The 27,376-nt window shown below is 38.6% G+C and overlaps 1 protein-coding gene across 2 annotated transcripts; it reads right to left on the bottom strand.

Annotated features, from left to right (window-relative positions):
• Positions 1–128: 128 nt before the first annotated feature.
• On the bottom strand, positions 129–27,175 carry FBXO25 (F-box protein 25). Of its 2 annotated transcripts, XM_065730781.1 has the most exons (11): positions 27,123–27,175; positions 22,944–23,087; positions 17,747–17,856; positions 16,615–16,664; positions 15,689–15,781; positions 12,682–12,775; positions 11,891–12,075; positions 10,032–10,214; positions 8,095–8,238; positions 3,631–3,657; positions 129–1,126 (listed from the first exon to the last, which is right to left on the bottom strand). In XM_065730781.1, the coding sequence occupies exons 2-11, from the start codon at positions 23,078–23,080 to the stop codon at positions 1,037–1,039; spliced, it is 1,113 nt and encodes a 370-aa protein (XP_065586853.1). In that variant the 5' UTR covers positions 23,081–23,087; positions 27,123–27,175; the 3' UTR covers positions 129–1,036. The 2 variants fall into 2 exon arrangements, with proteins under 2 accessions (XP_065586853.1, XP_065586854.1); XM_065730782.1 differs by lacking the exons at positions 3,631–3,657; positions 27,123–27,175 and adding an exon at positions 23,582–23,641.
• Positions 27,176–27,376: the final 201 nt, after the last annotated feature.

Raw genomic sequence — 27,376 nt, 5'->3', positions numbered from 1 at the left:
GGTACAAAACGAGATTCAGAACAAGCAACCACAATAGAATAAGTTTTATTTTTTCTGTACATTTTATTGGTTAAATTTCATCAAGAAAACCCACATCCCTGCCATTTTTATCCTGTACCTTTAAGCTCTTTTCCTTTTGCATTACAGACTCAAATAAAATAGCTTCCTGGGGAATTTATTATCTGATTAACCCAGCAGAAGGCCCTCCTGCTCACACCAGTTTCCAGGATTTCCCACAGCTTGTAAAGTCAGGTTAGAACCTCAGTTTGTCACATCATGTCCTGCCACAGTCTAGAAACACACAATCCATTCTCATTAGATTCCAGTAATGCCATCTCCTTAGAAGATGAATTGATGCAGTTGCATTTGTAGACATACTGAGTGGTATAAATGAAAGCTGTAGCAACAACCACAGAAGTCAATTTCCAGTAGCCCCAGATGTCTCTTGAGTTACAGAGGATGCTGAGATGGGTTACGTACATAATAAAGTCCTCTTAAGAAAAATAAATATTTTTGCATAACATATGTAAAAAAATTGGTCAATGTCCTCTACTTATATGGCCAACAACAGCTATATTTTGCTCACTATCTCACAATGATTAATGCTTTGTTGGTACCTGGTTTGAGTCCAAGGGGATTATTAGCCTAGTCTCTGTAATGCCGCAAATTATACGGAAGTGTTCTGAAAACAGTGGCTGAAAGGAAGAATTAGCAACAACAGAAAGTCATTTGGTCCCTGTCAGTATAGTTTTAACTCCACAAGATCTTCAAAGTGCCCCTCACATTACTTTAACCAATTATTAAGGCATCAAAATGGATTTAAAATTGAGATTAAAATGATCAATACAGATTTCTCAAAGGCTTTTTAATGTCCTCTCCTCTGCTGCAAAACACCACTCCAAGCACACCTGTCTGATAAGCTCCCCACCTCTTTTGGAGCCACGACAAAACAAATATATTGCATGAAGAGCATAACACACCTGGCCCGACTCCTCACAAAGATGAGCACAACACAGGAGAACAGTTACTGAACATCTCAAAATTTGAAGAGATCAATGAAATGCTGAGGAGATACTGGCATCAGACAGGTGTTAGGATCGCTGGCAGTGCAGGGGTGTCCCGAGTCCTGCAAAATGAAGGAGGATATGTAAGCTCTCTTCATAGCCAAGATCTCTCTATTCTTTTAAATTAGAAAAAAATAAATTTACATGCAGCTACATGCAACTATTTACTCCATAAACAAAGTGATAGGGGCTGGAATTTTCAAGTGAAGGGCAACAGATACCTTCCCTCAGTGAGCAGTACAACAGAAGTACTGCCAACAGGAGCTCTGTCATTTACTTCCCAGCAGGTTTTTCCTCCCCTCTCATTCCTACCTTTCCCCAGCTGACATCACAGTCTGTACCCAAGCAGCTGTAACAAGGTGGACAGGATGCACAAATTCATGCAAAGTAAGGAACTGCCTCATATTCATCACCCATTGGTGTCATTTTGTTACAGAGCACAGCGATTAAACCCATAAAAAAAAAATGAAGGAAAGATGTGGAATCTCATACAATAAAAAAAAAGGGAGCTGCCTTCAGCTTCAACCCATGGTATGATGACTTCAACTACACCTCCCTAACACAGCCTAGGAAAGGTACATGCATTAGTTGAGGCCTGTGGATTGTGTTCTGTAGCACACCAAAAGGCCAATTCTCTTCTTTATAATAGTTTCTGAACTAAAGATGTCAAATGAGAAGGTTTTCTCATTACAAAATCACCAAACCTTGTGTTTCCTTTAATACCTTGGAAACTTGAACCAAACAATTGTCTGATTATTTACAGTTCAAATTATCATAATTCATGAAGTGCAAAACTGAACTTTCCATTAAACAGAACCCCCTACAAGAAAGCAATCAAGTTGTAATGAGAAGGTCCCAGACAGTTCAAAGTTAAATAGAGATTAAACAGATATCTTGATTAATGACACTAAGGCTCAGAAACTGTCATTCCAGGTTTTAAGAGGCTTCTCTCCCTTTTCCAATGGGAAAGGATTTACCACGTCGGGCAAGAAAGCTGGAGTAAGATCACAGATCACAGCAGTCTCCATTTATTTTATTCCCATGGGAAATGAAATTACGCACAATTTAGATAACAGAAGGAAAGAACCCAGAAATTGAACATTTCTTGTTCAGTATTTTCCTCATGTAAGTTTCTGTGGAAGATGCCATACTCCCTTCCAAGGACTTTGCAATACTGAAGTGCCATAGGCCAAGCCTGAGTTCTAAACCACACTCAGCTTTTCCAATGGAAACAATTACTCTACACATGCATTTTATTATCTGTGCTTTTTCATTAAAAATGTCAATGACTATATGAAAACATCATGTGAAATCTCCTCAGCCTTCCAGTTCTTTTAATACTTGCTTTAGTATCATTTAAGAGCCAGCTGCTCACTCCATTAATGGGGAAAAAAGAGAGAACAGAAACAGGCAGTTCTACCTGAAGACTGATCTACGTAGGGAAGATATCAGCGAGGAATGCATGGAAGGGAAACGCTATGGCAGGAAGACATTCTCAAAGTAGCTGAGAATGTCTTCTCTAATAATATATATTTTCATGGTTATAATGAAAATTTCTACCATTCCAGGAAAAGAACACTAAGAATTAGATTTCTGGGAAGAAAAGTTAGGATTTATCCTTCTTTACAGCTTATATATACTCCTAAGGTTTGTTTTTTTTTTTAGATCCAGTAATCTCAGTAAAAAAAGCAAGGAACTGATCTATGTTATTAAAAATGGAAACTGCAATTCTATGGTAGCAGAACGATGTGGATTAAGAAGTACCACAAGTGTGCTGTATTCATGTACATTTCTCTTTACAAGAGACTCTGCCTTGAAATATATATTTACTAATTACTGTTCACTACAGTTCAAGTCAGATTGATTTTCAATTTATCTACTTAATTTAGAATTCTGTTTTAGCTTTAACAGAAGAACTCCAGGAAGAATGTTTACTGTCAAGTGTAATTGTTTTCTTCCTCAGATTTTATCACAACTGCAAATGATGATGCTCCCATGACAACTTCAGAGCTAGTCCTTTTCTGTGCAGTTATTTCCACCATCTCTTCATTGATAAAACAACATTGTTAATTGCCCCTCTCACCCTCCTCAATCTTGTTTAGCCCATCCAAGGAATTTCCTTTTCACAGTGACTGTTTCATTAGAGTATGTGTAACTACAGTGTTTCACATAAAATAAAATCCATGTTAGTACCTCTGCTTAAAACAATGTTCTTGAGGTTTGTGTTACTGCTTTCACACTTCAATACTGAATTAAATACATAAGGGAGTGTACAAACAATACCAACAAGAGACCTGTTTCTTAGTGGTTTCAGTGGCACATTGTACTTTCATTAGATACTGAATAACAGCCCCCAGTTCTAATGGCAATAATGACATATGGCAGTAATAAAAGAAGATTATCAAAAAAATGGAGAAGTCACCACTGCCTTATCTAATAAGGCATGAGAAAAGCTCTCCTGCTGATACAAGGAAACAAAAACAAATACCAAACAAACAGAAATGAACATGTTATTCACGTTACAGACCAGTCAGCACTGAAAACAGATGAGACATAAAAGAAATACCTTGAGTAACAAAGCAAGATGGTAGTCCTTTGAGATCGTGAAGAAGGAAGCAGGAAGGAGAGCCATAAAGTAAAAGAAGCAGAGTTAAAGTTTACTGAAGCAAAGGTTTATGTACCACTTAAATTGTCTTGTGATAAATCACGAGCAGTTGAAGAACCAAAAGAAAAAGAATCAGCACAAACCCTAAGGAAGATTAAAATCCAAGCATGAAACGTATCACTTACAATTACAGTATTACATAGAGCTTCAAGTATTAGCTTCAAGTATTTATAAAGCAAAAGGTATACTGACTTCTATAGCTACCTCAGAGACAGCTATAATAAACTGAGTTGCCTAAGATAGGGAGAGAAATCACTCACAATGGCAACGTTGCCTAGTGGAACCAAATAGCACAGTATGAAATAGTATACACAGTAGCACCTATAGAAGTAGTGTATGTAAAAAGCACTCAGAGGCATTATCAGTCATAATTAGTTTCTTCTTAATTCCAGAGTATTGAAACTACATATTTTGTTCACTTTGAGTGTGGACAAATCCTCATTTCTCCAAGCTAACATGAAGTGCTTCTTATAGTCATTCCTTCCCCTTTACAACAGAACATTCTGTATGATGAATTTAGGAGTCTCCTTACAGTTTTAAGCATTACAACGGCCAAAAGATTTAAACACAGCAATTCAAATGCCTCAAAATGCTGCTTCTGGAGCACTCTTGAAGATGACTGTAACATACTGAAACAAAGTAAAGATAACTCCCTAATCCAACTGCTTGCCAATTCAGTTTGCTATTCTTCAGTCCCTTTCTCCACAAGGCTTTTCTTTTCCCCCTCAAAGGACACAAAAAAAAAAAGACAAGAAGAATGTCCTGGGTCAAATTTAGTTGCTTAGTTAGCCTTCTCTTGTTGCCAGAATCTGTATTATATTATCAATTTCATAAACTGATGAAAATTCTTCTCAGCAACAAAGCACAAGCCCACCCATAGCTAATTCACAATCTTCCTGCTTAGGTTCTGCTTAAGCTCAGCTCTCAAGGGTAAGTTCACCCATGGTTAGTTTCTACAACTTATGTCAAGGCTGCCCCTTTGCTTAAATAATTTCCCTATGCAGCCATACTTATTCACCCCTTCTGTCTCCAAGAACTTACGGAGAGCATTCATTTTCCTCCTTAGCTTTAATTCATCCAAGTTAAAAGAAATTCTACTAATCTTCATCCTGCAGAATTTTCCTCTGCAACTGTTCCAACGTACTGCTTTGTTCTTGATCAGGAGGGAAGCAACTGCAATCCTGAGGAGTGTTCAGTTCATTGCCTGAGGTTCTTCTGAATGCCCTTGAAAGCAAAAACTGTCTGATTTTTGAAGTGAAACAAAGAATCTAAGTTCTTACCTTATAAGCTGAATAATCTAGTGTTTTCATTTATTTAATGATTCAAAAGCTTGCTACTTTCCCCTCTTTCAAGGAAGGGCTGGTTCTTATAATTTTTTTTTCTTTTGCTATGCATCTAGTAGTGTTTAAAGATAAAAGCTTCGCTGAGCAGTGCATACATCACAGCTGTACATGTGAGTGGTGGGCATATTTCATTTCACAATATACATAATAAAGTATGATACTGAAGCTTGAATGAAAGCCAGGAACAATTAAGAGATACTGTCACCTAGCACAGAATTCTGATGGGATTGACAGTAGTCAGACCACACAGGTCATTGCCATCCACCTGCACTTTGCTTCTCATCCTTGTTCAAAGAGCATGGGAAGAGAGACTCAAGAAGCAGAACTATTTTTCCCTCCATACGATCCCGTGTAATTAGTGCTGCTTTTCTCATAGTGCCTTTTCACTGTGAACAGGATTAGTTTTCAGACCAGTGATTTAACCTCTTCAACTCCTATAAATTTGCCAACTGTGCAGAAATCAGTTTTTAACCATCTTCCAGCCTGATCAAGTATTTATTTTAAGACAGAGATGAGGCTTAGAATCCCAGACCTAGGGAAGCAAAAACCAAATGCAGGCTCACAGAGCAACTGGGCCTGAAGGTCTCCAGTCTTCTTAAAGTCAGCTCTGCAATCAGACCAGCCTGTTCAGAGCTTCTATCCAGACAGGGCTTAAACATTTGAGGGTGGAAAACACATGACTTGTCTGGACAAACTGTTCTCTTGCTTGGCTGTCCTCATGGCAGGGTCTTACATTCTTCTCAAGTGGTTTTCTCCACCCTCTCCTCACACAGCACATCCTCAGTCCACCCAAATCATTTGGACTCTCCTTTTTAATGCCTCCTCTAAGCTGCTGATGAATCAGATCAGTGAATCCCACAAAAAAAAAAAAAAGCTATTGGCTTTCCATGCTCAGGGTAATAATTCAATTCCAACCTACCTGGTTTTGGATAATTCTGGAGCAATCTATAGCCACATGGTAACTAAGACCTCTCCAGATTGTCCAGATCTCCAGGATGAGGCAGGCAGTATTGCAAAGGCAATCATTAGGTACTCCTGAAACTAAAGTACCTTTAACAGTTCACTCCTCTGTTTCATTAAAAATACAGAGTGACAGAAAATGCTACTATGCCAGCAAAGAACTGAAACAGTCAAGGTAAACTGATCTGTCTGCAAAGTTTCACTGCCTCTTACTATCACATGATTTCTGATGTTAAACAATTTCAAGTACTTGGTGATCCACGAAGTCCTGTATGCCCAATTATGCCAAGATCAGAATGAGTCAGATGTACTGTAGAAAGCATTAGACAGCAAAGCCTGACAACCTAAACAAATCTGATACCAGAAATGCCCACTATTTGTATTTATAACATATGCTAACCTTTACAGCTTTTACTTTCAGAGAGAAGGCTTTACCCTACATCAGGCACATCCAACCCATGGGCTGCATGTGGACCTGCACAGCTCACAGTGTCCCACACCCTGCCCTATGCCACCATAGCAGCAGCTCTGCAAAGCTATCATTCAGCAACAGCCAAACAGCACTGTGTTGTTAACCCTATTTGAGCTGAAAGCAGGGCACAGAGCAGTGCCAGCTCAAGGCAAATAGGTTTACAGGTTTTGGTACACTGGCTGAATGCATTCCTATTAAGAGCAAAAAATAGGCAGCCATACTTTCAATTGTGAAAAAACAGTTTGAAAATAGGTTTTTTTTTGGTATTTTGCTACTCCATTTTCAGTTAACACAAATATATCTGTGAATTTTCAAATGGAATATATAGAGATATAATCAGATATTTAACTCAAAATCCGATTGTGTCTTTCTGGCTGACATGTGTTGTTCTAAGCCTTAAGAAAAATCCTTTGCTTCACAATCATTCACATCATTGCTTTCTGGCAGTACATTTGTAAACAACTGTTTTTAAAAGATAAGAAAAGTTTCACCAATAATCTGATGAGGACCTTGATCACTCACTAAGAACTGAGGCTACTGCCATCAAACCTAACTTCCAGGGTTACCTACACATACACAGCCTTAGACAACTGCTCTTCAGTCAATGCAGCCCAGGCAAGCTAAAAGGCTGGACACCCATGCCCTACACATGGAGCAATGTGTTAAAATGTATTGGGAGGGCTCCTTTAATATCCAGAATTTAAAATAACATACTCAGTACCATGCTATTTCTGTGCATCTTATCCTGTTCAGCAGCCTCATTATTTATACAGAAAATTAAGCTTAACACTGATAAGCAACAGGAAGAGGACAGGAGTAACTAATTCCTGTGCAATTAGAAGATGAATATTTCAAGATTAAGATTCCTGAACTATTTTTTACTCCTTATTGCCCACTTGCACTACCTGCATGTGGTCTTTGAGCTGCAGAATTAAAGACACCTGACTGATGAAAAGGATAAATAATGGTACAACAAAGTAAAAGCAGAACTGTCAATTCACACGAGCAAAATAGGAAAATGCACGATGATTTTCATTTTTGTAGGGCAAGACAGAATATACAGTTCAGTCATCATCAAGATCAACATGAAACGCACTCTGCATCAAGTTCCAAACATTCCTCAGGGTTTCCACATGGGACAGCAGCAAGACTACAAAAGATACTCAAGTTTTACATCAACGTGGCAGGAACACTATAGGAATAAGTTATTCCACACTTGCATTGATTGCTATGCCATCATCAGGAAAGAGATGCCATAAACAATGTCACATCATACAATCTCTCAGCAACTTTGCATAATATTAAGAAATTCAGGACAACACTGACTGCAGCTCTTTCCACATGACAGATTTCCTTGCAATTTTTTAGTACTAAAGATATCAGATATCAAGAGAACAATGCTAAATAAAGAAGTAAGTCTGGAATTCAATACTAATTTCATATGAAAGCTTTATGTGTTACTTAAAGTTACATGTGAATTGTCTGATCACATTTCACATGAAGTTGATAAGGTGATCTTAAGACTCATTTTCAGGTAATCATCAGTAATTGTTTGAACCAATTTCTGTGTATCTATTTAAAAGATCTTACCTTCCAAAACAGAATACTACAGTGTCGACAGAAATGCAAGGTGTCTCCATACTGTTCCTTTTTTGGGTAGTATTTCTGAAGTGCAAAGTACATCAGCTTCCAGTCAATGTGACCCTTCTCTGACAGAATCAAATGCCTACAAAACTGAACATGAAATTAAAACATTCCTTTAAAATAGTTAAAGAACAGTCACATCAGGTAAAGGACTAAGAAAAGAAGCTAGACTGAAATGTTATAATTGGAATTCTTTGAAGTCAGTAATCTGACATCATACATCTCTGAAAAGGAGCAAGACATCTAGCCACAAAAATGTTTAACCTAAAAATAGGAATACAGATTTGCAAAGAAAAAGTAGGTCATGTACAGCTGATCTAACTCAGTGATTATAATTATTGACAATAGCTGCATAACAATATTTAGAGGCACAAATTAATTTCATACTTAAACACATCAGGAAAGAGAATCAGAGAAGCATTAAGGTTAAAAAAATAAAGACTTCTAAGATCATCTGGTTCAGCTGCCCACTTACCAACAATATTGCCCACTAAACCACGTTCTTAAGCATTACATTTTTCCTTAACACCTCCAGAGACAGCAACCATGCCACCTCCCCAGGCAACCTCTTCCAATGCTCCACCACTCTGAGAAGAAATCCTGTCTAATGTCCAACCTGAACCTGCCCTGGCACAGCTTAGGGCCATTCCTTCCTCTCTTATCAAAGACTGGGGATTTTTTGTTAAGATGGTAAATATTAAACAATCCTTTCATCTTTAAGAGGATGTAAATGAGTACTTTTTCCACATTTTATGAAGTTTCCAGAAGCACAGCAATGATCAAAGTGACTGATGGATTACTTGAAGGCATATCCATATGCAGGAAGTAGGTAATGCACAACAGTATTTGTGAAAGACTTTGTATTCTACTCAGCCTGGATTATTGCTAATACACTGAGTTTTCTTTCACAAGAACAGTGTCTTATGGAGGACAACAGCACCACCTTTGTGATTTCAGTTGTACTTTGCTTCCTAATGGTTTCTCTGTGTGAAATTCTTACTTTTTCCCAAAAGCACTTTTCAGATACCAAACAAGTCTTTGCAGTTGTTTCAATGGTTCAACAAAAAGTACTGATTTTCCTCTCCTATGCAATCTAATGCTACCCTGTAGCTATTAAGGTACCACATTCTTCAACAGAGAAAGCAGGATTTAATATATTTTTTCATTTTAATAGTAACTTAATTAAAAAGCTAATATTTAGGAACACACTGAAAACACTGCTCAGAACTTTTCATTATATTCATTATGCTGAAATCTTAAATGATTTGTTTCCCCCAGTGTTATCTTAGTGTAACAGGTTCCTCCCTGACTACTGTTGCCAATGTTCAAACAACCCCATTTCATTTAACCACAAAATACATTCAACTGTTACATTACGCTTCAGCTTCCCCCCACTCCCTCCATTTGCCTTTGGCCACATTTTCCATTATACTCTAAAGCCTTTCTTCTTACTAAAATTCTTACTAAAGTCAACTGTAAGAGTTTCTTTACCACTACCTTTCCTACTACACTAATAATTAATAATTAATTTGCTAATCACTGACCACATGGAAACACTTCTCTCTGCTAGTGTCAGAATACCTCCATGTCAAAGCTATCAATTCCATCCACCTACCTCAATGAAGTAGAGCAAATTCTACTTTAGATACTGAGAACAGCAGTCCCACAGTTGGGACTGTATAGCAAAAGAGTCCTAGGATAGATTGAATAGCTACCCTAAAGTCAGACACACTGAATACAACTTTTCAGATGAATCACAAGAAAAAACCACAACAAAACAATTGCTATTTTCACATGCTGTCACACTTCAAAAGGGAGATCACATTTCTTCATTTGTATATCATACAGCAAACGAGGCTCGCATTTATGCAAATGATTATTACCTGTTTTTCTGCAAAATGGTACTGGCATAGTTTTTTCCACAACTGTCTGTCTTCACTGAGCATGTACAAAGTTGGGGTCACTTGACCCAATGTAATGATGTCCCAGCCATCAGAAAATCTGTGTAAGATGTTGCTCAGCATATGCACAGGAAGATCACTGAGCGTAACACCATTGTTGACTTGCTGGAAGTAAGAGTTGAAGACTTAGCTAAAAAATACTTGACAATAAAACTACAAATAAAATCTTTAGAGATACCTCGGCTCTTAGTTTAGTTTGTACAAAGCCATTGAGCACCATCGTTGGTTAATCATGTGATAATTTGATTACTAAATTTGAAGTGATTATGATTTATATGATAAGTTTCTCAACACTCATTAAGAAACAGCACATTTTCTCTCAAAAGGAATACAGAACACAGTACAAAATATACAACTGATGAGCAGGAAAACAAAACTTCTTTCTGCATCTGATTTTCATAGTAAGTTCATTTCTCAAGTTTGGAGGTAGCTCCCTTGATAACACAAGCAGTTCTGGAAGAGATAGATTAGAGCACTGAGAAAGTTCTTCATAAGAGCCTACACCTCCACTAGAGGCTTTCTTAAATGGGGCAAGCATAACTCATACATGATTGAATCTAAGGGATGAGCTTGTTGACAAGAAAGACAAGTTTTTGCCTGGAACCTACGTTGGTGGAGGTCCAGCTGCCAGGCAAACAATGGAGACTGCCAGCCCCACCTAGTGGAGCTGCCCTGCCAGGGAACAGCGGCAGCTGCACTCCAGCAAGCTTTAGGTTACATCTGTTTACTTCACCACCATTCATCTCACAGACCAGGTTTTCCACGCTATTATCTGTTATAAGCATTCCTGGGACTACCGTGTTCAGGAGTATGTGAACACGACAGATGCAAGATCTCTCATCAGTTACTTCAACCAATGTAGAACAGCTCAGATGCAAGCAGCACGCTGGAACAAAGTGCCACAACTGCAGCATCTCAAACCCTGCTTTGGTTGCTTGGCATATGAGAACTGCTGAGATCAGGCTCCTCATTTCTTTCTAAAGTTGCTGACTTATTCAGATGCTCAGCACATGCAGCAGTTCCAAAGCTGAAAGCTGCTACATGCAACACCTTGGAGCATTTCTTCCAGAAGTGCCCCAGAGAGGTTAAGCCTGAAAACACGTTTCCTGCTTATCTTCAGAAGTTTCCACTTAAAAAGAAAACCAACAAAAGCTTGGAAGAGTTTATACCACATACTTTGAATCAAGCTGCATGATCACAGTCCAGATGCTAAAATCATTATCCCCTTTCACAAAAAGCAACTGTGCTAACCAATAACACCATAGAATTGTTACTTTAATGTTCTGGTTTTTTTTTCTACCGGTCCATATTTAGAAGTCACTTTAAGTTTGCATTTTTTACTACTAGAATATTTACTTTGGAATCAAAAACTTATTTTGTCAGCTCTACCTGAACATCTAGAGAAGCACAAAGTTCTCTGTATGAGGAAAAGCATTACAGCTATACATCTGCCACAAAACAGCAGTACAGCCTTTATAACGGCCCTCACTGGAAACTATCCATTAAAATACCAGTAAACTATTTCCATTTCAGTTCTCCTTACTTCTCCAAAACCAAGGAGAAAAAACAACAGTGAACTAAAGTGAGCTTCTCTTGTCTCTCATGCTCTCATGGTGTTTGTGACTCACATCACTTTATCACTTTGAGCCACATGCTGGAGAAATTTCTGCTTTCTACCAAGTTCATCTACTTATGATCTATTTGAAATGTTGTTCACTTGAATTCACACACCCATGTTTAACATACTCTTTACCCTCTACAAGCACAGTTTAACAACATACCTTGTTCATCTGAAGATTCTTTAGTTGCTGTTGCCATAAGCGGACAGTTTCTAATCGGCAAATCCAAATATTAATGTTTCCCACCAGAACAGATTTTCCTACTCCGCTGATCAATATACAGAGAGTGGAACTCAAATCTTGTAGAAGATCTTTGATTAATCGTGGATTATAGTGGTCTTCCATGACTAGAAAAACAAAGCCAAATACAACTTTGCTATCTCAGTTATCAAGCCAGTATAGCTAATACCAAGCTAACTCAAGATAACTATTTGTGTGCAAGTAGCTGCCCTCATCCTCTGACTTTCATTAGCGCTGTTCCACAAGAGCAAGGAAAATAATTGAAAAAAATCAGAAGCAAACCTGGTTAAAACTTCATATTATGCATTCAATAAACTCAATAGCAAGTAACTTATGAAGTAATTTCTTCTGTTGAAAACTGACAGCATGATATCTCCATTTGGTGTGGTTTTCGCCAAAAAAACTGATCAATATTTAATAACTTTTAAAATAAACTATACACAAAAGCAGCTATGTACTTTAGATCTTCATGTCATGCAAACTGAAAACCAATCATGTTACTGAACTTATTGCAATCATCTAACAGATTACACATTTCATAAAGACCATAATTTAATAGCAAGCAACAGTTTCTGAACAGAATTTAGCTGGCATTTTACTTCACTAATGTTTCAACACAGGTGATTCAGTAATGGAGAAGCCAGTTTACTCAAACTGGATGGTAAGTATTTCCAGGACACGGGAACAATCAGATTATGAAAGCCTCAGTTTACCTTTCCGCACTATTTTGTCTAAGATGCTAAAGTAGTTCTTCTGTGCTGCACCACTCAGTGATGTTAACTGGGATTTTGCAATTAGCTGCAAAAGCTGTGACAAGGAATTAAAAGTTAGGAGACAGGTGGAATAAAAGACACAGGCACATTCAGCTCATATATTTGCTTACAACAGCCTTGAGCACTGCAATTGTATTCCACAAAAATAGAACTACAAAGTAGGGAAAACAAAGGATAAATGCAAGAGACTTCAGGCATTACCACTGGCACCCCATGAGCAACTTATTGAGTGTATTTTCAAAATACTAGAGACATACTTGTATTTGCACATGATACATGTAAGAACTGGTCTTTATAAATAATGAAACAATGGAGAAAATTTGTACAAAATTTTTCACAAAGAACTTCCAAAACAACACAGTAGCTGGGCACTGATTCTCCTGACAGATTCAGAGGCCAGGAATATCACTCTGAACTGATTTCAGGTACCAGACTTCCAGTTTGAGTGAACCATCACACTGACTAAACTCAGGCATGATGACCTATTATACTACTTTGGGCTCGTGGAGGGAATTGCACTATTTTACCTAAAGGGAGGAGTGAGATTGCTGCATCAGTCCTACATTCAAGTCATACATTCTAGTAGAGAAAACCACAGTAATCTAAGAATGAACAGTACTCATATTGCATTGGTAACTTTCCCTAAACATACAGAAACCATCCATGTGATTTTTTGTAATCACCCACTTGATTCTCTAGCAATGCTGCAATCAGAGGAGTATTAAGAACAGGGGGAAAGTCTGAGGAAAAAGAAAACAGAGTGGATGAAGTTCTTGCAGCACATGAATATCAAGCTCTAACTCCTGGAGAAGGGCCCTTCTCCATTCTTACATCTGCACTGACTTGGTTTAATAGCTGACAAGGATTGCCCCTTCAACAACAAAAAAGTCCAAGGGTCAAATATAAGAAAGCTCTCAATGTTAGGATGGTGCTGAGCTTCTAAACATTGCAATACCAAATTCTGCAATCGCAATTCATAACACTGCTCAGAATAAAACTTCTCAGCGCATCAGAAATGGAAAGTAGGGAGCAGAAACTGCAGTTCCCTACACCGTACTCTAAACACTAGCTTGCAGAGGTATGCACCATAGGAGAGCATCAACTACTAGCACAGAGGATGTACAAAATATTTTCTGGCGGGCTTAATCTTTGTATCTTCACTTCCAAAACACTGACTTGACACTACACTCAACATTCATTTTTCTTTGGAGAAAGAGAGACTACACCTGTTCTCTCCCTAATTTAATAAGGCTCCTTCTGGCCTCCCTGCATGTTCCCTGACAAAAAATTGTGCTGGGAAAGGAGAAAATATACCCTGATATTTAAACACAATCTATTTTTATAGTTTTTGAGACTAGACATCAGGACCTCTTTCTCAGTATTTTTAAGGTCCTTTAATTTGAATTAACAGTTTAGAGGACATATCTCTGTCAGCTTGCCAATTCAAGCAAGTACACACATTCCTCTGAATTTAAAGAACGTTATTCAGACTGCAGATCAAATACAAGAAAGATCCCACCCAGCTGATTTCAATGAAAATACTATTTTCAGTGAAGGTTAATATTTAAGGATTAAGATGGTTTTAGCAGGTGCACAACTACAAGGATCTAACAAGTTCATTCCTGTGATACACACATAGCTGTGTTGTATGTTGTCACCATTCACAACTGATTCATCTTCAGTTCCTCCCCCTCACCTCCCATTTCTTATCTTGTGCTGCTGAAAAATCCTGGGAAAGAAAGGTTCTTGTCTTTGCTCCCAGAGCAGCATTAAAGTACAGCAGTCTTAAAAAAAAAACTGGAGGAGAATAAAACAGGCAAGCATCCTAACCACTAGCCTAGAAGCAGTTTCTTTTTGCTTTGTGTCCTTCAGTTCCACAGCTCCTGTTTTTCTGGAGATATAATACAATTGCTTTCACAAGTATAGGCAGAGAACATGTTCCCTCCCAAAATATGCCATTGCCTATAGTTAAGTGTTCCCCTGATATGCTCACTCAGTGATGCTGTGTGTCTTTCAAGTTCTAAATACTTTTCAAGTGCTACATTTTTTCACAAGCCGGCACACCCCGGAGCTGAACTCCAGTCCTCATGTCCATCCCAGCTCCTAAGGAAACTCAGTGTGAGACACTTCACTACCTCAAGTGAGATGGAAAAAAATAAGGCTTAAGAAGGATCAATATCTCACAAAAGTATTTTCTGGTGGGCAGGCATCTACAAAGTTAAGGGAGAAGATTTATCTAAACTTAAGTTGAAAACTAAGCATCTGAAACCAAGACTACACCTGTCTTTCCAAGAAAGAATTGAGATAGGGAGGATGAGTGTTTACGAGGAAGAATATTTATGTTGTGTTCATGTCATGATTCTTGTCTTTTACTAATAACATAGTGGCCTGAAGTTGATGATTTTGATTTGCAATAAAATTACAGGAATACAAATAAGTTATATGGGATTTATACAAAGGTGAACACATATATATCATGTCTATCACTCAAAACAGTAGTACAGGGAATCACACTATTAAGAAGCTGTAGAAGAAACTGCAGGATATTTACACATCAAATATTGTTTTGGCAACTGCTACTTTTAAAAGCAGTCCATATATTTAAGATGCACAATGTCTTCCTATTTCTGTTTGTAGAAGAACTATTTTCCTTTAAAAAGATTTCACTACCAAGACAGAGCAACTGGATCTACCAGTGTTTCACTGTAAATAAACAGCAGAACACTGGCTATCATCATCCTTCTCAAGCTACAGGCTTCCACAGAATAATAAAACCAAGTTTCACAGTTGAAAAAATACCAGTTTAAAGTAAAAGTCCAGTTGTTCTATGCAGTGTAAGTTACATATACATACAGGATATTAACACAAGCTTGTCAGCACAGCTTTTTTTTGTACATATATCAGCAAGTACATTTGTAAAGGAAAATGTATAAGATGAAGAGCTTACTTTGACCACGTAATTGAACCTTCTGATGTCCTGAATTGCACTTGAAAAATCTAGGCGATTAAAAGCTTCTCCCAAAGTGCAATAGCCATGTCTCTGAGGAAAAACACCAGAAGTGGAAAAAAGCAAACAGCGGAAAACAACCCCCCAAACAAATAACTCTCACCATCCATAGAAAAACACTGCATGGAACTGAAAGATACATATACCACATTCCTAGAACTGTGATATATCTGGCCTGAAGAGGGTTTTTTAATTTCTTGTAGAAGGAATTAAACCAGATCTGTTATTTGGAACTATCAGATACCTTAGCAATATTACTCTACTGTGAGACAATAAATTCATAGTCATTATTCTAACCAAGAGTTCTGGGAATCTATTCTGTTCCTGCATGGTCATAGTGCTGATAATGTCTGATGGCTGTATGCCACTAACTATTTGTGCAGAAGATTTAAGAAAAATAAGTAATCATTCCCTAAAAGGATGAAAAGAAAAACAGGTAAAGTGGATAGTCAATCATCAGAACACAAGAATAAGTTAATTCAAATAAAATATTTTGTCCACCCCAGGAACTGTCAAGAAACACAAGCAAATAGTCACATGTTACCAGTACATTAACACTTGCACAAGTAGGGAGGGGAAACTATCCCAACATGCAGGTTATGAAGGATAGCAAAGAGTGCTTTTAAGGCAGTTTATTTTGGCATGAGCGATCCTAAACCTATACCTGAGTTCCCACACATTTACCAGAATGACCCACTTAAGTCACTTAAGTGACTTTGCTACTGCCTTTGTCTCTCTGTCATAATTACTATGCTACCAATGAAGAGAGAGCAACTTTCAAGTACAACTTTCTTTTTAGTACGTGAGAGTTGCCATTTAAGCACAAAGACTGTACAGACTGATGACCCCGAGCATGCAAGACTTACTTCTCTGGTGCTTTCCTTATGGACATAAATCCAATTTTCACGATAAAAACCTGAAGTAAGAACATAAGCATTTTTAGACTTGAAGTGCCTTCTAGGAAGGCTTTGGAGAAAATAGACCATTCTCAATAAAATGCTTAATAAGAGAGAAGGTGCATCAATTTTGGTGAAGGGAGTTTTTCCAGAGCTGAAAAGAATGGCTACAAATGTTCAGAAGTTACATACTTTAAAAACACACTGAAGTTAAAAAACATTATAAATCAAACAGAAGTTGGGACTACTGGCAAATGTAGCACAACTTCTCACTATGTACCAAAAACAGTCAGTTTCTCTTACAAGCCCCAATACTTTTCAGTTCACAAAGCTTCTTAGCACAGGAAGGAATAGAAATACACAGCTTTTATTACTGAATGCTCTACTTCTCTAACTTATCTTTTTGAAGAATCCTGCAGGGAAGTCAACTATGCAAGACCCACAACAGCCATTTATAATGACATTCAGCTTTCAGAAGTCTAGATGCATTGTCAAGTAGAAGTTCTCTTACATATAACCACCAAAGTATACTGAAATACTTTAAACCCAGACAAGCTGGAGGATGCTTTCAGCTTTCTCTAAGACAATCTGTTAACTTCAGAAGCTACAAATAATGAAAATCATTTCAAGATCAACACACTGGAAGCCTCCGGAAGTTTTGCTATCAATTTCTCTTCCTTCTGCTCACTCTGTCAAGTTCACTGTTTCAAAGAGTTGAGGACATAGACTCACAATGCGAAACAATTGTGTCAAAAAAAACAGTAATCAACAAAAGTAACTGACACTTCAATCAAGAGATTTTCAGTAAGTAAAATAATAAAATAAATCCGTATCAAAAGCATTATGATGAAACATTTACTCCTGAACTAATTCTAGAGCTATTTCTGTAACCAGACATAGATTTATGTGGGAATTGCCTTTGAACCTTCATAAATCCTATCGTAGATGACAAATGCCACAGTTCAATGTAGATGCATCGCTCCTGACACAAGAACTTGTAGCCAGTACAGAGGTAGACATAATTTAGAAGACTATCCTACAGATGAATGTATACGAATGAACCTACAACAATCTAAAATAAAAGAAAATAACTCAGCCTTACATTGTGAATCTGTGTTATTCCTACAGTGATCTTTCTTCCTTTTCTTGGCTGCAAATTCACAATCCTCAGAAGCATACATTTCTTCTTCATCATCACCACCAGTTATGATACTGAAATAAAGACATAATTAGAACAGCAATAACTGAATACTTAATCTGCATGCAGCTTATAATTCTCTACATTAAAAAGCCTGGTAGAAATAAAAAGTCCTGTCTTTCTATCTGAAGGTCTAAAGCAGATTCTCTCAAGGTATATGCTGCTGTGTTTTCTTCCCATTGTGTTGAGCTTTGCATACATTTAATCACTTTGATACAAGTATTTTCTTCAAAGCTATTACCTCCTAAGTACTTAGGAAGGACTAAGGAGGAGACAGCTGATCAATTGGATGCCTGCCAAGTTCTAGTACACAGAAGTCACAATTTGACATGGACCAAGACATGAAACTGCAGCACACAGGTGAAAGTCAGCACAAAATTTCCACACAACCAATCTAGGGCAAAAAGACAGCAAAGAGATCTCTAACAACTACCAATTTCAGTGAAAAAATAATGAAAATCTCTTAATGAACACACAGACCACAGCACTGTCCATGATGTATGCATCACCATACTGACTTACAGGGCGTCAAGAACTGTGCAGTGACCCCTACATCCTCCAGGGGACAATCAGCTATACTTTTTCCACTCCTGAGAGTGAGTTATGTAGCCTGACACTGAGGGCTCACTATGACAACTGTATTTTCTGGATAAGCTTACATTCTAATGTTCATATGCATTAAAAATTCTAGCTGTGCTACGTACAGTTAAGGCTTTCCTTTCCATTTTCATAGATATGAAACAGCAATATAGATAATGAGCATGCATTTTACATATAGGCAATAGTCTTGCATAGATAACAATTGTAAGTAAGGACATAGCATATTGAAGTTTAATTGTAAGACTTCTTTCTTCATCATTTTCGACAGGAAAGCACTTTTCCCATTCAAAAAGATCAGGATTTTCCTGTTGAATTTATTTAGCAACATCAGTTTGAAGTTCAAAATGCACCAGCAAAAACCTAATGAAGTGAAGTTCACTGGTTTATGTGAAAGAAACATGTATTAAAGCATTAAATAGCAAAAGCTATATTAGTCTATTGATACTAGCTTGTAGGGTCGAAGTTTTCAGGTTTGAATAATCTTTTAAGAATGATTAAACACTACACAAAAAGCTTCTTATTAATTGTTCTTATTAATCAGTTCAGTTAAGTGATATGTGAGTTTAGGAGACTCAGAAATAGGAATTTTCATCTGAAGTTTATACCCTGAAAAAGTAAATATAAACATGCCTCTACATACAGGTAGAGCTCACTTCAAACGGAGAGCTTAGTTCATGTCTGGATGCTTTTCAAGCATAAATATCAGTATTTCAATATTTTATGCAACATTGCCACATATCACAACTAGTCAAACAGTGAAAGAGTTTGGAGATAAGAAACTGGCAACCGATACAAGTAGAACACTGACACTGGATTACATGGTGTTCTGACCTTTCAGGCTTTTGTTTTGTTGTTTATTTTTAGTTTGGGGGGCTTTGTATTGTTTTGTTGTTTTCTCCCCCCCCCTCCCCCCAAGAAAAGCTTTCATAACAGAAATCTCTTTAAGACTGGGAGTTGGACTCGATCTCTTGAGGTCCCTTCCAACCCCTATGATTCTATGATCACTAAAACAAGTAAGTTTCAGCACTGACTGTATCACTGCATCACGTGAAAAGTTGTTTGCAGAATTAGAAATAGAACCCAGCACTCCTGGTAAAGCCTCTAGCTTTATCAGCCTAACATCACATACAAGCTATAGAGATCCAGGCTGGTGTTCTGCCATATAGTTCAGGCAGAACAGAAACACACTCACTCTCATTGACCCAGTGCAGTGGGCCAAGCAGGGCAGGAAGCATTGAGAAAAACCTTCCTGTTCTAAAGATGGCCTATCTGGCACAATTCCTACTTCTGTTCCTGGAGAGAAATAGCCCCTGGAAAGCAATTTAGAGCAGTAACCTATCTGAAGTTATTTAAAGGCTCTCTCCTTCCTAGACACTTCCTCTAGTATGAGAGAAACAAGCAAGGCAGTCAGTCTAATAAGAGCAGTCAATTAACACGAGGAATTACAAAGAGGGCTATTTCAAGCATGTTAGCCTGTTACTCAAATTCACACTTGACATTCCAGGAATTCATGTCATTTTAGAGATGAAAATTTGAGCGTCTCCAAGGATTTTCTTGTATGAGGCTTCCTCTCCTTGTGAAGGAGGAATCATTGTTCACTTTGTGCGGAGTTCTGCTCTATGCATCCATAACTATCACCGTTCCTGGCAAAATATAAGGGGTTCGTGCATTTCCAGGCTCTTACTGGAACGAGAGCAAGGGTCCCACAGCTATCAGAAAGAACAGGACAGAACTACAGGCATGTCTCCAGCAACTTCTTACTTTTTTTTTTTTGCATTCCTTTAAGAAATTTGACAGAGCTGGCTGTTCAGCAACAAAGCCTTTTCACCACTCCCAATACCAACTCCTGCTTCCCCAACCACCAAGCTACAGCTAAGCAAAAAAATCAAAGAAACTTTATCAAGTGCTACATATGCCACTACATGTATGATAACTTAAATTAAAACTGTCACCATACCACCATACAGAACATTTGACTGAACATGAAAGGATTTAAATGTATACTTAATACTGTAGTTTATAGATGTTCTTATGTTTAAGTCTTGAAGAGCTTTTTCATAGAAATCATTCTTAGTTTGTTTCCTAAAAACAAAGTGCCTTCTGTCCTACATATAGCATAAACCACAATGTTCCACATAAAATTCTGGCATGCTTTATTATCTCTTTCAAAAATAATGTAGTTTCATGACATTGTTTTAACAAACTTCTGGGCTGGAAGAAGACTTTGCAGGCTATCTAAGCAGCAGCTATTCTTCCTCATCCCATTGCTTCTTTTCTCACAGAAGAAGGAATGCCTTCATGTCATGCATTTATATATGGAGACACTCTAAGCCTGTCTAGGTATAGAAAATCCCTGAGTTAAATGCCTGTACCAAACAATGTTACAGTGTATTTATCAAATGATAAAGTTACCTGAGATTGACTGAGACCTAAGGACTTCAGTGCTAACAGAACTTTCACAAACATCACAAATCACTTAGAGAATCAGATGAGAACTACCACAAACACCAAGGACTATCCAATCCAACCTCAGCTGTCCCTGCTTTGAGTTGAGCCTTTGAAAGATGATTTCCAGAAACCCTTTCCTACCTAAGTTATCCAGTATTTTGTATAAATATTAATCAGCATTTAGCAAAAGAAGTTAACTTGCAGATCCAGAGCTCTCAAGTTGTAGATAGATTACTCCAAAGTAGTGGTACTATGCCAAAAAGTACCAACTTGAACACTACAGTTTTGTGCAAGATACATTTTAAGCTGCATACACCAAAGTGACAAACAGGACTACAGAATATAGTGTGGTTTGGCTTTGCTAAGTAGGAGACACATAAGATGGAAAACCAGGGAATTACTACAGATGAGGCCATCTGTTGCAGACTAGGGTGGTTCCCAAGTTTGGGATTCTGACAAGTTGGCAAGCAAGCCTAAGACATTCAAATTACACAACACCTCTGATTATAACACTTTTATCCACAGAACTTCATAGCCAGTCCCTTCAAATTTGTTGGTTTTTCTTAATCCTGAACTTCAGTAATCTTGTAACTTCTCAAGCACTTCATTTAAATATGTTTCTAGCAATACAATTGAGTTTAACAGTAAGATCCTTCAAAATTAAAAAAACTGATTATTTCTGCTTAAAGAAATTCAATTTAGTTCTTTGGAGAAAAGATCCTGCATGTGTGTGTATATGCACACACTATATAATACTCAGGAACACACAGACAAAAATCAACATACTATCAAGATGAGAAAAGCAGAAATCTTCATTAACAATGATATCCACAAAAATGACTATCACTGATGTCATATGTGACAAACATTCATTAAAGCAGCCCACAAAATGTGACTATTAACTGTACAAGTAAGCATCAAAATTCAACTTCATTCTACTCCAACTATAAAAGATTTCTGGAAAAAAAAGGAAGAAAATTGTCCAGGTGTATTTAAGGAAACTTTCTCTTCAGAGATTTACTGAAAGTTCTTCCAGGCAATGTTTTTTGTATTCACAGCAGCCAGACTGCGTGTGTGTGTTGGGGGATGGGTTGCCCAGAGAGGCTGTGGTCTGCTCTGCTCTGGAGATACTCAAAAGCCACCTGGATGTGATACTGGGCAATGTGCTCTCAGTGACCTTGCCTGAAGCAGGGAGAGTTGGATTAGATGATCCCAGGTGGTCTCCTCCAACCTCAGCTTCTCTGTGGTTCTGTGAGACAAGCTCAATAGTAATTCTTCACTGCTTGATTACACTTGAGGTTCATTTTACAAATTTAGAAAACACAGGTGCATGAGTAGAGCAAGTTCTAGCTTGCCAGTAAATTCCCACTAGATCAGATCACTTTATCATTTACTGGACTAACAGCAAAATACTGAATGTTCCCTTTTCTCATTATGAGCACATTAAGCTGGAATTTATAACCAAGAATGTTATCCCTAAAAAGTACTTCTTGGCAAAGACACAAAGCAGTAATCTGTTTGGACAAAACCATTTCTATCACACCAGCCTGTGGGCATCTGCCATTGGTATTACTTTATTTCCCTCTCAATCTACCTAATATAGTTATCATGCATTCTGCATAGGCATATATGGACAAACACAGCGATAGGTGACTGCCATAAAGCCACCATGAGTCATGCTTTTACAACAAAGGCAGTATATGACTACCATAAATAGGTCTGATCCAGTACACAATCAACAGAAATGCAAATGCAGCAAGTGCATTGAAGTATTACCTTGAAAGGAATTAAGCAACTTAATGATATTGCTTTAATCTTAAAAAAGAAAGAATGGCCCAACTAAGCAACACAGAACAAGATTCAGCTGCCTAAAATAAACAACTCATTAAGTAGTGACAAAGATAGACAGCCTCCAGAAGAGAAATGAATAAACAAGCCACACAGCTGCATCTGTACGTGTCACATACATGAAGAGATCACCTACCACAAGCCAATTGCTGCCTTCTTACCTGCTCTTAAATTAAAAAGTGATTCTGTAGAAGTTATAACTTACACAGCATGACTGATGTCATTAAGCTGACTGTTCCCACTCTGAAATGCAGCTCCAAAAGGTTCAAACCGTTTCCATCCATCTTCTGTTTTAATCCATCTCCATCCAGGGGATCTCCAGTCTTGGCCCAAAAATGGCATGGCTTTACTGTGAGGAGCAAGAAGATGGTGCAGTACTGAACTATTAACAAAAGGTGCAATATTTATGTCAGTTCTCTTAACTTTGAAAAACCCATAGATGTCACACCATGGAAATCCAGTTCTCTGCTGAACATGCTGTTAAACAGATTCAACAGTTCAAGTACACTTTTGATTCCCTAACCTCATTCCTCTTGTACTTCAGCATTTGTTAGATTGAAGTAGGCTTCACAGTTCTTTCAAGAATAAGGGGAATTAATTCCTGTAGTCAATGAGAAGAGATGATAACCAAGCAAGATTAGCCACGGCAGAGCAGATTACAGAGGACTCAAATTACTAATCTTTCAGACCTGACTATTAAATGGGTGTTCAAGTCTAATTAGCTCAAACCAGTGTTTCTCCTGTAAGACTTCTAAATGCCAAGATGCACATTTCCATTTCCTCAAGTATTTTTTCAGGTATTTTTTTCTTTTTACGGGGTTATCTCCCTAACTAGGCTATTACTTGGATACTTAGGACAAATGGAGACTGCAGTATAGCACCAATTCTTAACCACTGAATTTCCTAGAAAGAAATGCAAGTCAATGCAGATATATTATAATACAGTCCTTCATCACCCTTTTTCAAAGAGAGATACTTCTAGCACACGAATGCTAAGAATTTGAAGAAAGCATTTTTCTACACTTTAATGAATCTGAGCTGACTACCTTTTGCCATCTTCGCCCCATTCATCATATACATGCTGTACTCATTTTAAGTACAGATTTTACATGCAGAACATTCAGGGCAAAAAATGTTGTGTTAACAGATGTTTCAAATATGAACCAACAGCTTTATTCATAAGGCATTTTCTAGCATTTCTTCAAGTTGAAAAATATAAGGCCAGACCAGTGAAACATCACTGTGAATTTATATACCCATTCGCACCCCTTACCAGCACCCACCCAAAATGCTAGTTAAAGTAAGAGAAGAAACAGGAGGATTAAAAAAACCTCATGAAATACAAGCTGAGAGAGACCTTTTTCTTTAAAAGAAAAACAAAGCAAAGAAACACCCCACAACATACTACACAAAATGAGGTGTGCTATCTAGCCCCTGGCACTGATAAAAGTCCTCTTGCTATTCACATCTCAGCCTTCCTCTGAATCGCTCAGGAATCCTTTCCAAAGCTTACCACATCCTTCCCTCCAACCACAAACACTGTTCACTCCTGTGGTTTTTTTTTCTTCCCTACCTTGTTGGTGACTTAGTAATCATCATAAACTGCTTTTTTACCCACTTGTTTAGAACACCTCCCTTTTACACTGAAATTAAGACCTTTTTGTTTCTACAGTAACTGTTTAAATAACTGGTGACCATGAGTACATTTCAAAATAGCATAGCTTAAGGTAATTCAATGCCCAGCAACATAAGCAAGTGTTTTTCACCTGAAAATATGGTATCTTTCTGTTGGTTTTCCAAGAAAATAGCAGAAGAGCAAACAGAATTTTGAACTTATGTCTACAGAAACAGAGCTAATGAACCATTTATAATCAGCAGATCTGGTCTAAATATTAAGCATTACTATAGGTACACCCCATCATCCCCAAAAAGTTAAAAAAAATAGCGTGAATTCAGCACTACAGAGATAATAGGTTGAAGAAAAAATGTACAATTTTGAAGAATGATAAAAAGAAAGATTGTTGGGCAAAGGAAATAAACACTTAAATACACTTGCAGCAAGGGGCAGTGCACGTTCTTACAAGTTAATGGGTAGGATTAAAAAAAAAACTTCTGAAAACAACACAAGAAAACATAGAAAACTTCGTTCTAGAGGATGGCAGCAGCAGGAATCCAAAGCTAATCACAGTTAACAGATGAGGCTTGTTAGTATGTTTTGGAAGTTCTTGAATTTTGGAAAAAGGTACTTTTAAATTACACACAGCACTTTTACCAGCAGCATGATAACTTCCTCCCATGGAGCCATTCAGGCATTCAAAAAAACATGCTTCAGCACACACATGCTCTAAAGCAGGCTACTTTCCAGTCCTTCAGGATGATTTGGAAAATTGATGGTCATTTTTGGAAGGTTTCAATGCAGAATAGAACTTCTCTATCATCTGTCTTCAAATAATGACATTAAGCACTTTCAAAATAGTGATAGCCACATGCACAGCCACAAAGATCTCCAGTGCCTGCTCCAGAGATCTAGGAAAGCTATACTTAAGATGGATATCAAGGAGCCACAATTCTTCCACACGGAATCACTGACAGTTGAAAAGACCACTAAGATCACCCAGTCCAACCACCCACTCATCACAACCATACCACTAAACCACACCATTTAGTGCAACACCTGCATCTTTCTCAAAAACCTCTAGTGATGGTGACTCCATCACTTTCCTTCCCAGCCTGCTCTGGGACTACCACTTCCTAAATACATTCCCTCAATGTCCAACTTGATCCTCCTTAGCACAAATCATGGCTATTACCTCTCATCCTATCACTAGTGTCTAGTATGTTCAGTACATTATCTTTTTAAGAGTCATAAGTAAGAAGCTATTAAAAAGATCAGATTACCTTAAACTTCAATCTGTGGGAGATTACAGAAAGTCAGCAACTCTGTGAGGCAGGTACACATTGATCTATTTATTCATCACCCCCCAAAAACACTGATATTCTCAGCCCAAGACACAGTCTCACTATCACACAAACCAAGAGTGTGTCCCAAGTAGCAATACCAGAACAGTATTTATATGGATAAGGAGTGTGGGTCCTTCACCACTCTAAAGGACTTCTGCTCTTCATCCTGAGCAATTTGTTCATCTTCCCAAAGCAACTACCATGGAGAAAAAAAAAATTAAGGCTGCATAAAGAAAAGTGTTAATGAAACATAACCTGGTCTTATTGACCTGGATGTGGCTTAGTAACAGGACTCTGTAGGTCAGGCTGACTGTTGGGCTTGAGGATCCTGAAGATCTCTTTCAATCGAGATGATTCTTTTGTTATTATCTAACAACAGGAGCTTAATAGAAGACATTGCTTGCATTTAACTTGCTCCCTAAGCCAAGTAAGAGCAAGAGTTCCTCACTTTGCATCATACAACTCTTCCTCAGATGGGAGGCAAAAAAGACAGAGGATACAAGAACCACAAGAAAGAAGCACGAAAAGAATAGCGCAGAAGCCTATGTAGGTCAGGCTTAGTACAGCCTGAGATTAAATGCCCTAGCCACCCATCCACCTATAAGGGACCTCTGTTTAATATAAGGTTGGTGACTTACCACAAAAGTAAATGCTACCACAAAGACATTTATGATTGTGGTGAGGCATCGTATTGTTCAGCCACCCTACTAGTGTAAGTCTCTCCTGTGCATAGATTCCTATACTTAGGAACATATAATTATGACTCAAACCACTCTTATTATTCAGTAGCAAGACCATATGATTTTAAGGCCCCTTTCAATTCAAGGGATTCTACGATGGGACAAGTCAAGGCTCTTACATTTCCTAACAATCCAACAGCACACCCTCACTCACAACCCTAACATTACCTCTTCAGGAGCTCAGCAGGAACTGGCCCTTCAAACTCACACTGCAGGCAGGTGATGTTCTTCCAGAAACCAGCCCTATCAGCCTCTATGACTCAGAGGTTGGAGTCCAACTTGTCCGCCCATGTTTCTCCACGTTAAACGGCTGCCTCAAATCAGACCTTGCAAAGCACTAACTCAACCCCTCAGCTTCTCCTCTCGCCCACCCCAAAGCCACCTCTTACTTCCCCCGCAACCATTTAAGCACACCCAGTACCTGCTTCTCAAGAAACACAGATAAACGCTCCTCCCTCACACTGGGCTTCCCACCCTAAGCTCACCCCTCTTCCCTGCTGCTGTTCTTCGCTCACCCCAACCCTCCTGCAGCCCCACGCTCACTCCAGACCCAGACAAGCTCCCGACCCTCAGCCCCACGCCCAGCACCGGCCCGTTCCCCACCTCGCCCCACGCCATGCCACCGCAGCTCCACTCCCCAAACCCTCCCCCCCCCCACCCCCACCAGCCGTGCCCCCACGTACCCAGCGGCGGCAGAGCGATGGACACAGGCCGCGGAACTATTGACGGAAGTAACACGGGGCCCCGCTGGCCCCGCCCCCGCACCGCGCTGATTGGCCGCCGGCAGCGGCGCTTGTTGCTACCCGGCAGCGCTCTCCTCCATTGGTGCGATGGGGGCGGCGGCAGCAGTGGCGGGCGGGGGCCGGGCGCGAGCGGGAAGCGGGGTGCACGTGTCAATGTTTTGCCGGCGGGAGGGGGGGCTGAGGGGGCGGGGCCG

Source organism: Cyrtonyx montezumae, unplaced genomic scaffold (genome assembly GCF_038088225.1).
Source record: "Cyrtonyx montezumae isolate F1298 unplaced genomic scaffold, pur_monq_1.0 scaffold_13, whole genome shotgun sequence".
Taxonomy (NCBI): domain Eukaryota; kingdom Metazoa; phylum Chordata; class Aves; order Galliformes; family Odontophoridae; genus Cyrtonyx; species Cyrtonyx montezumae.
This window is presented reverse-complemented; position numbering and strand designations above follow the sequence as displayed.

What these genes read in the sequence shown, in the direction of transcription:
- FBXO25 (XM_065730781.1), bottom strand. Translation starts at nt 23,080, where the DNA reads ATGCCATTTTTGGGCCAAGACTGGAGATCCCCTGGATGGAGATGGATT. An exon ending in AATGACATCAGTCATGCTGT is followed by an intron (nt 17,857 to 22,943) that starts GTAAGTTATAAC and finishes TCTTTATTTCAG; the next exon opens with TATCATAACTGGTGGTGATG. An exon ending in ATCTTGCTTTGTTACTCAAG is followed by an intron (nt 1,127 to 3,630) that starts GTATTTCTTTTA and finishes TTCATTTTGCAG; the next exon opens with GACTCGGGACACCCCTGCAC.